We start from the raw sequence: 11,134 nt of genomic DNA, 5'->3' as shown, positions 1-11,134 counted from the left end.
CAACATGGTAAGATCAAAAGAGGTCCTGAGATAAAGGTTTAATTGTGAGTCTGGTAAGGAATTAGAAAATCTTTTTTAAAAAGTCCTTTTTTGATTGAATATCGTGATTTTGATTAGAGAACAGATGTCATTGAGGACTCATCGTTTGATTGTTTGACATATCTGGACACCATTTAAGACCGTTTATATTTAGTATCCACAGAATGTCTGAGACCATATCTGTAGCATTTGAACTAAGGATTGAGGAGCTGATAATGAAAATATATTTTCTATATCTGTTGGGAAAGTGATAGATTGTGAAAACTGACGTTAAGTTATTGGTCCAGTGGTTTAGCATGAACATGTTGGGAGCTTTTGGGACACAGTAACAGTCGAAGTGTTGACGTAGATCTTTTAACAAGAACTTCAAACCACACGTGAAGCATGGTGATGGAATTGTTATGGATTAGATTTGCTTCACTTCTTCTCAGCTTGCAGTCTGCGATTCAACTCTGAATCTAGCATCAGGTCAAAGAATGTCTGTGGAAAATGTCAAGCCGTCTGTCTGAAAACTGAAGTTTAACTGGAAGTTAAATTATAAATATAATGACCCCGAGCGCGCCAGTAAATCAATCAAGGATTGCATCACACATCTTGTAGCTGAAGGAACTGTGGATGAAACAATGGTCAAACATGACACGAGAGGCTTTTGCTACCTTCAGGATTGATTGCTGTAATAGTTCTTCAAAATTCATCAGCATGGATGTTGTTTAGAGAAAGAGAGCTCATGTCACACGGATTTTAAAGTCTTTAAATTAGCCCCGTGTCGGCTTTAGTATTGTTTAAGGTTCTGGGATTGGTTTACAAAACTCCTAATTACATTGTGCTGCCTATTAATTGGATTTGCTTTTGTCATTGAAACCTTCCAGAGCCTCCAGGTCTTCTGGAAGCGGCCTTTAAAGTCCAACTGTGGAACAACCTTCCTGAAGAACTGAGGGCAGCACAGTGTTGATGTTTTTAAAAGCATATTTAAAACCCACTTCTTCAGTCTGGCTGATAACTTAATTCTAGTTTTTTATTTGACTATGCATTCATAACATTTAGCCAGTTTTACTTATGGTATTTGCGGATTAAGCTTTTTAGAAAATGGAAGGATGGATAGATGAATGTTTTATTAACGGGCATATCTGTTTATCCCTTTTGTATTTCATGAGTTAAATACATTTTTTTTTTTAAATTTAATAAACTTTATAGAGCCCTTTTAGGATTTTAGAATTGGATCGGGAGGTTGAAAGGTATTGATTTTAAAACTCTTTTTTTATAAGTTCTACTTTAATATATATACATATAAAAATATGTGCGTGTGTGTATTTATTTATACATTTTACATGACATTTGAACTGTGTAGAGTGTTCTCACTTTGTATAAAAAGTGATTAATTGATGGATCTCATTCTTTTATATAGTGACATTTATACCAAAATGTTACATAAAAGCATCTAAATCTAGAAAGGTTTGAGTGCTTATAAACGATAAGAAAGATTACAAAATCAGCAGAGATAATGAAATACTAAAGACAGGGATACATTTCGACTGTATTTGTAAACAAACGTGTCCTAATATCACCTGCATATAGATTTGGAGCATGTGATATAAGAGATGAGGCATCTTGAACCCTTCTCAGGAGATCAGCCACATGGAGAGGGATAAAGAATACTTAACTATTCAGCTCTTAAGCTGTCCCCTCATGTCATGGCCTGAGGTTAAAGAGCAATGCTGAGACTGTAAGTGGATCCTTAAATGACCAATGACCCATGTCACAAAAACTCAGGAGATAGTAAAACATTAATCATGCTATTTGTATGACACACTTTCCTCCCTTATCTCATCTTATTTTAGGCCATTCTTCATTCAAAGGCTTCATCATTGCTTTTCCAGAGTCCTCCCACACTTTATCATCTTGTTTTTATTGCGACTGAAACAATCAAATGCACTGTTTTTAATGGGGCTGATAATGACAACAATACACAATATTTACCTTAAAAAAAAGTATTCACAAAATAGTATTTCTATGGTGGGAAACAGAGTTGTTTACTTTTCACAGTGATGCCTCATTATGTAAGGTGGCAGTCATCTTCACATGGCAGGGCGCATTAAGGCGGGGGATTAGAGAAAAGGGGGAGGGAGTATAGGCATATAAAAGGGGGACAAGAGAGAGACCAGACAGATTGAAGCTGACCAGAGCAACACCAACAAGTAACCAACAGTCCAACTGCAGGAAAAGGTAAGACTGACACTCCGACTTTTACAATGCTGTTTCAGCTGTGCAGGGAAAGCGGTGTTAGCCTCAGATACAGACGGAATCAGCACTCACATACTCTTCCTTAGAAAAAAACTCAAGTGTTTGATGTTTCATCAGAAATTGTTGAGAGGTATTACAGAAGTTGATGTGATAACTTATTTGCGCTCTGTGAAAGCTGGGAACAGTCAGGAGGCTGAAGTCTTATCAAATACACTTTTTTTCAATTTTTCAGTTTTGGCACAAACTAATTTAACAATAGAAAAGAACGCAAGTCGACTCGAAAGCTCATTTAAATCCTTTTTAAGCCACCTGGTCGTTTTCACGACAGTAACTGCATTCAGCCATGGGTAGGCATCCTATAGAAATGTATTTTACCCTATTTCAGGGATATTAAAAATACATTTGGCAAATATAAATGATAAACACCACGTCATCAAATTTCAAATTTGGACTTTCATCCTTTAAACATTTAGTAAAGTGTTTTTAATCTTACAAGACATTTCATATTACAGTAAACAGAAGCTTGAATGTTCTCTGAAAAAGCAACACACGCTGGCTTTACTAACAAAAGTGAAAAGCCACAAAAAAAGATTGTTTAAACATACATTAAAAAAAGTGGAGAAATGTTAAAACACAGAGGAAACATCTGTAAAAGTCACGTTTTGTAAATGTTTTTAAAATTGCACCGCGTTTGATCACCAACCTTATTTTATGCTCTTCCACCATTAAGTGAGGGTTGAATCTGCTCTGTTTCCTGTTAAATAAGATGTGCTGCAGTAATTGCCAGGACTCACCAGAAGAAGAGATCTAGATCGATAACGAGATATCCTGGTCAAATAAAAGTGTAGGAATAATTCGAATTTTACATCAAGATAGGCTTGAACCTCACTGAGAAGTGTGAAAAAAAGAAATTCGGGTGTGAAATCGAAAACCCATTTACTATGCGTCCAGAGAAGACATCAGTCAAGTCCAAGTACATCTGAGGTCAAATGCCGAGCACTGCTGAGCTTTCCCTCAAGATGTGCTTGTTTGACAGATTAAAGTAGATTAAAAATTAGTTGTTAAGTGGAAAATCTTCTTATAGGATCATAGGGTTTATTGACGCACAGTAAGTGTATTGACTTAAGTCTTGCTTTTGAAATAGGTGATATTCTGGTCTATAACTATGCCAAGAAGAATCTTAAAAGCTATAAGTTGTAAAAATAGACAAATCTCTTTGTGTAACAGGGTCTTAAGGCGCTGCGACATATAATTTCACCTCCCCTGAAAGAGTTACATCATCGAGGGGCGGGGGAGTTGGAACTTAGAAGAGGAGGATCAGGATGAAGGGGAAAAGCTGTTAAAGATCAAGATTAACTAAAAAACTGTTACTTCGGTCTATCTCAGAGCATAAAAGATGGCAGACACAGCCGTTGCAGCCGTTCCAAACCTTTCAATGACTGGCAAAATAGATAAGTTTATAGCCTGGGTTTATAAACAGTGCAATGTATTGGGAACTTATATATTTTGCTCTTGCTTCTTCTAAACCTTCAGCAAACCAGCAAAATGGCAGATGTCGCAACTCCCGCTGACAAGAAGGCACCTCCCAAGTTCAAGCAGAGGACTGCTCGTACCTTCAAGAGCAAGGCCCCAAAACCAGGCCAGAAGGGGTAAGAAACATAAGAACAACATTAAAACAACATCATCAGTGATAACATAGAAAGGTCCAATATATGGAAGAAGTTTTGTGAGGCGAGACTGTTTTGTTTCTCCTTCTCCATTTGATTCACGATTCATTTCGTGGCCACCTCGGATTGAACGAAAGACCTTTTGCGATCTACAAAATTTAGATTCCTCTCACACCCATTAGTAATTTAATGTAAAATGATTTTGATGCTTTTGAATTATTTTGCTTTTACCTGAAACAGTGTTTTAATTGGAAAAATAAAAAATAATGCTGATGATAACAACACACGAGAGCTCGTTCTTCCTTTAAAAGTCACACAACAATGGAAAAGATTTGGGGGAGTTAAATCGTGGTTTTTTTCGTTGCAGATTCGGAGACGACATCCCCGGCATGGAGGGCCTTGGCACAGACATCACAGTGGTTTGCCCATGGGAAGCCTTCGGGGACATGGAGCTCAGCGACCTGGCGAAATATGGAATCGTCTAGAAACCTTCCCATGTCTTCACCCCACCCGTGTTACCCACCTGCACTACTGTTGCTGCACCCATCTGGCCCTGTTCCCCTTTGCCTCCCGAGTTACCTGACCTCATGTTTGTTATAATGCACCAAAACTCAGCTGTCTCAGAGATGTGTCAAAATAGCAATACAATCTGTAATATATATATATAAATTGTGATTATTTATTTATATGTGCTTCATTGAGGTTTCCACGCTTCAAGCGGTAGCCCCAGACTTCCTCTCCAGTATTTTGCACTCCACTGATGCTTCTTTGAGAGACTGTCGTAGGACAAATCAAGACTGATCAGTGCTGTAACTTTATCACTTTTTACCTTTCTCTCCTCTCTTCTGCCTTTGTCTCCATCTCTCTCCCCCTCTTTGGAGCTATTTCTTCTTAATGTACAGCCGTTTATGAAAGATATATATTTTTATGAATTATCAATGTGAAACGTGAGTACAGAATTATGTCTGAAATATTTTCCCCAAGAAATTATGTCTCGTCTCAAACCCCAAACTCACACGGAGTGATAAAGTTAAACTCTCAGGCAATTCATATCTGATCCTGAAGACAGTACTGTAAGAGAAACTTGTAACCAATTCTAGATGATGTAATGTACAATTATGCATCATTAAAGCTGCTGTAATTAGCCATGCTAATGTCTTGAGGGATGGTTATGTTGAGCAGTCGCTCCATCTCGTTGAAATAATTCAACCAATAAATTCTACACACAACACTGTGATCCTCGAGGTCGAACTTAATTGACTTTGGTGATCTCGTACATTTTTCATTTCACTGGAAAAGTTTTCATTTATCTGGTAAAAATGACTCAACATCTAATCGTTGGCTTGGTACAACATTATGCACGGACTCCCTGGAGTTGCCCTTCAGCACCACCTTTCGCATTGTGTTTTGGATCAAAATATGTTGTCATCCATGTAGAAATCTGGTCGGCTGGCTGATTTGATTTTTGCTGAACGTTGATCATTTAGCTGTTAAATCTCGAGAAGTTCCTAGCCAAGCACCAGCAAAATGATGGCCAAAAATGATCAGCCTCAGCTGTGCTGGAGACGGATACACATTGCAGTTTTAACCGTCTAAGTACAGTTGCAAAGGATGAGATTGTAATTGTCAGTATGGGTATTTAAGTAGGTCAAAATATCACTGTTCTTAAGTGCTCCAGGAGTCGCTGGCATGATTGTAGACCAAGTCATGACTTCTTCTTCTTTCGGCCTCTCCCTTTATCAGGGGTCGCCACAGCAAGTCGATCTCGCATCACTGATTTGGCAAGTTTTACGGTGGATGCCCTTCCTGACGCAACCCTCCCCATTTATCCGGGCTTGGGACCGGATAAATAGAAATACACTGGCTTGCATTCCCCGGTGGCTGGGCGCTCACACCTAGGAACAATTTTGCATCACCAATTAACCTAACATGCATATTTTTTTGGGGGGGTGGTACCTGGAGAGAACCCATGCATACATACGCAGGGAGAACATGCAAACTCCACACAGAATTGAACCTGGAACCCTTGTGCCGTGAGACGACGGTTCTAACCACCACACCAGCGTGCAGCCCTAGATTAAGTCATGACTGTGTGGTACAAAGGCAGCAGTTTAATTTACCAAGTGTTTACAGTAGGGCGTAGGGGCGGGTGAAAAAAAGGATTCATGTACATGTCGCGACTTTTAATGGGATGATTTTAAAAATCGATTTTTCTCCCCAGAATCGATTATATTACATCATATCCGTGTCCAGAAAAACTTCATCAATTCATTACATTAAGTTATGTTAAAACTAGCCCACATTTGTGCTGTGTGGACATTTCAATTCATTTTGTAACTGTAAACTTTAAAAAAGGCTGTACATGTTAAGTACCTCTTTTTGTCTGAGTTGAAATAAATATCAGCTGCTGGACTGACTGACACAGACTTATGTGCATCGTTTATGCAATTCCGCGACCCGGTGGTTGGGGACCCCTGGTTTATGGGAACGACATTCATTCTAGGAGCGTATGATTCAACTTGTTTGTTTTTTTAAGGAGGAAGAAAATTGCAATTACTGATTATATCGAATCGCAATACTTGTAGAATTGCAATTATCAAGAATCGTGATACAATCGAATCGTGACCAAAGTATATCGTTCCACCTCTAGTAGAGCGATCATCAAAAGTTATTCCAAATTCTCTGGAGGCAACCTGGGAATTGAGAATGACCTCTTTGACCTTTTTTGTTTTGATGCGCAACGTGGGAAAAAAAAATAAAAATCATGATGGCCTCCTAGTTTGCTTTGTAGCGTTTCTACAAACAACAGACAATCGGCAACAGGCAAGGGGATCATGTTACTGAAGAAACAGTTTAATAAGTTGAAAAGGTGCAAATATATACCCACTTCACCCAATTTGGGGCTGAGTCTATCCCAGCTATCTTTGTGTCTCCAATGCTGTTCCTGCTTGCGCCAGCATCCACAGGTTCTGCAGATCTTTCACCATGCCTTCTCACCCAATGACTGATGCTCTACAGACACTGCCAGTGAACAGACATTTTATTTTTTCCTTCTTATAGAATACAAAGGTCTCCAAGAATTATGATTTCAAAAGGGCCACTGAAAACTATGATGACGTCGTTTGACACGCTTGTGTTTTTTGAATCGCGAGCAACAACACGAGAGCCTGTTATGAGACTGACTTACTAGGATGCACATTAGGAGGAACGGAAACGACTCTGTGAATCCCATCTGAGCTGGCAAATAAGAAAATGAGCTCACCAAACAATACACTCACCTGACTCACTGCCGTTTTTCCGGACATGTCCACTTTACGTCTTGTTTGCAGCTTTTCAAAAAAGGAAATAAAAGCTTCAGATATGTTTTCGCTCGTGAACCGACACCCAGCAACTGATGTTAAGCAGGTTCAGTGCAAAACTTTATACAGCTGACTTTAGTCTGTTTAACAGTGGAATTGGACCAGGAGTCAGTGTATCGTTTAACAATAAGAACTTAAAAATGGGATCTGATCCATAGCTGAATCTTCACACCCCTTGGAAATAATCAAGTGGGAGCCAAAATGTTCTTTTCGGAGGTGACGTCTCGCTTTATGTTTACTGCTATGAAAATGTTTCAACTGGTTCCAAGTTCCAAAAAAGGTCAGCGACTGCCACTAGGCGACAGTATTAGTTACTTCATATGGAGATCAATCAACTTCCAGCCTTTCCTGCATGCTGAATTATACAATACAGCTAATTCTCTTGAGTAAATGAATAACTTTACATATATAAATAAATAAAATATTAAAGACCCACAGGAAGCTCATTCACAACATAACATTTTATATAAAACATTTTATATGGACATTCAATAACAAAAAAATAACAAAAAAAAACAAAAACAAAAACAAAAAAAAACATAATGGCAGTCAAGGGGGATACAGACAGGGGAGGGAGAGGACTGTTCATTGAGAAAACCAAAGCTACTATGAAGAATGACCACATAGTTTTCTATTATACAGAAGAAAACCGTGACAGGAAAATGAAGCTGCAACATGTTATTGTCGCAGCAACCATTTTGTTTGTCAACAGGCCTTTTTTGCCAAATAGCACTGTGCTCTTTGTCGTGTTAACCGGCGTCAAACCGCCAGCTGCCCGTCAACAAGTTTAGTGGTAAAGAAAAAAAAAAAAGCAGCTGGACACTGCTGCTAAGGAGGCAAATATGAAAAAGACACAAGATTCATGCAAAACTTTTTTTTTCTTTTTTTTTTGTTTTAAAACTTGACAAGTATCGCTCATGCTGGTCTGTCCATGCCGTCAGTGGCTCCAAAAGTCCATTTTTGTGTGTTTTTTTTTAAATCTTTTTTTTTTTTTTTTGTAGCAATTTTTAAGTTGGGAACCAGAACATGCTGGGGACTGTTAGCGTCTTTGGCTGGCGCCTTCTTTTTCTCTTTTAAAATTTTGTCCAGAGCAAAATATGAAGACGTTTTTTCAAAATGAAAAAAAAAGAAAAAAAAAGAAAAAGAAAAGACGAAGTGTTTCATGCCACGAGTACAAAAACACGACTGTCCTGCATGTTTTTCCGAGTCGAGAAGAGGAAAACACAGAGTTAGCGCTGAAATGAGTTTAAATCACATTCCCACTTTACACAGATCCATAGATCACATCCCACACTGATGTTTAGCTTTTCACCGGGCTGGAATATCAACCTGCGTATGTGCGAGTGATAACACTTTCGGAAATTTTACCTTCAAACAAACCTGGACAAAACCACACCAGTAAAGCCGACAGATTTAGCCACTGAAATGTAAGGAATCTGCTTTGAAATCAATAACAAAAGAAGACTATTAAATGTTAAAAGAAAGGAACACAGTTGATTTGAAACAAAACGCCACAGACCTACCCTCATTCGTTCCAAATGTCTCACCAGCAAAATATGGCCACACACACACACACACACACACACACACACACACACACACACGAAGAAAGAAAGAAAACAAAACAGTTGTTTTTGTATATTGTGAAATGTATAAGAGAAGGTGGTAATGCTGGCCGGATCTTATGATCAATCAAAAGTTAAAAAAATTAAAATAAATGAACAACAGCAAATAAAACAAACAAACAAACAAAAAAAACAACCTGGACTGATTGAATATTTAACTGAGAATTTAAGTAAAGAAGAAAAAAAAAAAGTTACCTGCATACCTTTAACTGTCACAACTTGGGTCTGCTCATAGCTCAGGAACTTTAATCCAAAGCAAAAGAAACAAAACTTGAAATGTGCACCTTGCTAAAGAAGGAACAACACTTTTATGTATATATATATATATATATATCTATATATATCTATATATATTTAAAAAAAAAACAAAAAAAAAACAACGAAAAGAAGGTAAATAAAGACAGCTATAAGATTATGATAACAATAACACAGATAATATATTTATACATACGGCAGAAAAATGTGCTTTCTACAAATCTTTGGAACAAAAACAAAAGCCAATAAAGCCACGTTCTGGAAATATAGGGTACAACAGTATAGAAATATGCACAATAATAATGTGTTTTGCATTTAAATATTCACTATGAATTCTAACTGAATTTCTCTCTTGCTCAGTAATTGCTGTTGGCAGCATCTTAAAATCGCAATTACCCACTAAAAGTATGTTTCAGGAAGACTCGTCCGGTGCTTTGACTCTATAAAAGATGGAGCACGAGGTGGGGTGGGGGGGGGGCATCTCTACATTAAAAGGATCATTACACGCTCAACAGATACCTGAATCCCAGGGCTGCAGCTCGATGATCTAATTTGGATGTAAACTCAACAAGAAGATGTTTGCAGTGTAGTGTCGCACTTCTCGTAGTGTTAAGTGACGGTCACACATATTGAGAAATGTGTACCAGGAACATGTGAGACATAGTTGTGTTATATAGTCGAAATGTGGAGTATTTGTAATATCGATAGTGATTTTTCTGATTTCAACCCCATGGTTCAACTGCTGAACCTCCATCACAGCAGCGACTGCTGTGTAGCCGGGTAAAAAAAACCCACAAACAAACAAAAAAAAACCCCCAATGCTTTCATGTAATGAGAATAATTACAACAGTAATAATAATAATAATAATTATAATTTGGTAACTTTTTTTTTCTCTAAACTAATTTCTTTGCATATCATAACAATTGTAAGTTTAAAGGTTTACCATTTCCACATACTAAGAAAACTTGAGGTAAGGAACAGCTCTAAATAGACCCTCCCTCCTTCAGCTTTCCATAATCCCTCCGATCTGCCGTGTCCGGTCGCCTTCGAAGCAGAACGCAGCAGGGCTGGAACTCTCGTCTTTACTATCCGCCCACGTTCAGGAGGAAAAAAAACTCACTAAAATCCACCAGTGGGTGCTTTATCATACTGGTGACTCGTTCATTCTGGGTCAAAATGTTTTCAGGCGTTCTCTCTCTCTCTCCAGGCACCTTACTTCTTTCCCTCTACCGCCCTGATGTTTTGTTGACACCTCGATTGCTCCTTTCCCTCTCTTTCTTTCCTTACATCCACAAGTGTGAGCACGCCACGCAGCTCTCAGCTTTCTCATACATTAATGACAGCTGTTGAAATGTCAAGTATCCACATACAGCCTTTGGAAGAACATCTGGGCTCCGTCCCCAAATCTTGTGCTGCTGAGTGCCGAGGGAAGAAGAGGGAAGGGGAGGGGGGAGACTATAATACAGCCGTGCAATAGGGAAGGTGGCCATTTTCAGTCTTAATTTTTTTTTTCTTCTTTTTTAATGTAAAGGCCATCCTTCAGTCTTTAATACAGCATTCCTCTATTTTTGTAGTAGCGTATATAAGAAAACGTAGAGACTGCTCTGGGGATGGGATCTGAAATTTCTTTGTTGTGGTCAACTCCACACTTAAAATGGGGTGCAGTCCACCTCCACAACATCAGGGGGAGCTCTTACAGAGTAATTCAATGGAAGAGAGGAGCTCCTGGGAAATGAAGTGTCTTTAGTAAGGGGCGAATCTACTGTAGCCTCCCCTGTACAGCGTGGCCTATAAAACAAGAGAGGAGACAGACATTTAGAATGCTTTCATCTCAGGGTGCACCCAGTGATTTACCACACATTTTCATTTCAGCGTTCAATAAATCATGAAAAAAACAAACAAACAAAAAAAAAAAACACACAAAAACAAATCGATCCTTTCAATGTC

General features: G+C 38.4%; 2 protein-coding genes across 5 annotated transcripts in view; one reads left to right on the top strand and one right to left on the bottom strand.

Annotated features, from left to right (window-relative positions):
* Positions 1-2,213: 2,213 nt before the first annotated feature.
* LOC142379224 (retinal cone rhodopsin-sensitive cGMP 3',5'-cyclic phosphodiesterase subunit gamma-like) lies at positions 2,214-5,122 on the top strand. The gene is made up of 3 exons (XM_075464366.1): positions 2,214-2,262; positions 3,814-3,929; positions 4,315-5,122. Exons 2-3 carry the CDS (start codon positions 3,826-3,828, stop codon positions 4,430-4,432), a joined length of 222 nt encoding a protein of 73 aa, XP_075320481.1. The 5' UTR covers positions 2,214-2,262; positions 3,814-3,825; the 3' UTR covers positions 4,433-5,122.
* A 2,630-nt stretch (positions 5,123-7,752) lies between these two features.
* Positions 7,753-11,134, bottom strand: part of rbfox2 (RNA binding fox-1 homolog 2) — a 38,057-nt gene continuing 34,675 nt past the window's right edge. For all 4 annotated transcript variants that reach the window (XM_075462734.1, XM_075462735.1, XM_075462738.1 and 1 more), the window contains one exon: positions 7,753-10,975. In XM_075462734.1, the coding sequence (XP_075318849.1) occupies positions 10,931-10,975 (45 nt within the window). In that variant the 3' untranslated portion in view covers positions 7,753-10,930. The remainder of the gene's footprint in view (positions 10,976-11,134) is intronic.

This window comes from Odontesthes bonariensis, chromosome 4 (genome assembly GCF_027942865.1).
Source record: "Odontesthes bonariensis isolate fOdoBon6 chromosome 4, fOdoBon6.hap1, whole genome shotgun sequence".
In the NCBI taxonomy this organism is placed as follows: domain Eukaryota; kingdom Metazoa; phylum Chordata; class Actinopteri; order Atheriniformes; family Atherinopsidae; genus Odontesthes; species Odontesthes bonariensis.
This window is presented reverse-complemented; position numbering and strand designations above follow the sequence as displayed.

What these genes read in the sequence shown, in the direction of transcription:
- LOC142379224 (XM_075464366.1), top strand. Translation starts at nt 3,826, where the DNA reads ATGGCAGATGTCGCAACTCCCGCTGACAAGAAGGCACCTCCCAAGTTC. An exon ending in CCAAAACCAGGCCAGAAGGG is followed by an intron (nt 3,930 to 4,314) that starts GTAAGAAACATA and finishes TTTTCGTTGCAG; the next exon opens with ATTCGGAGACGACATCCCCG.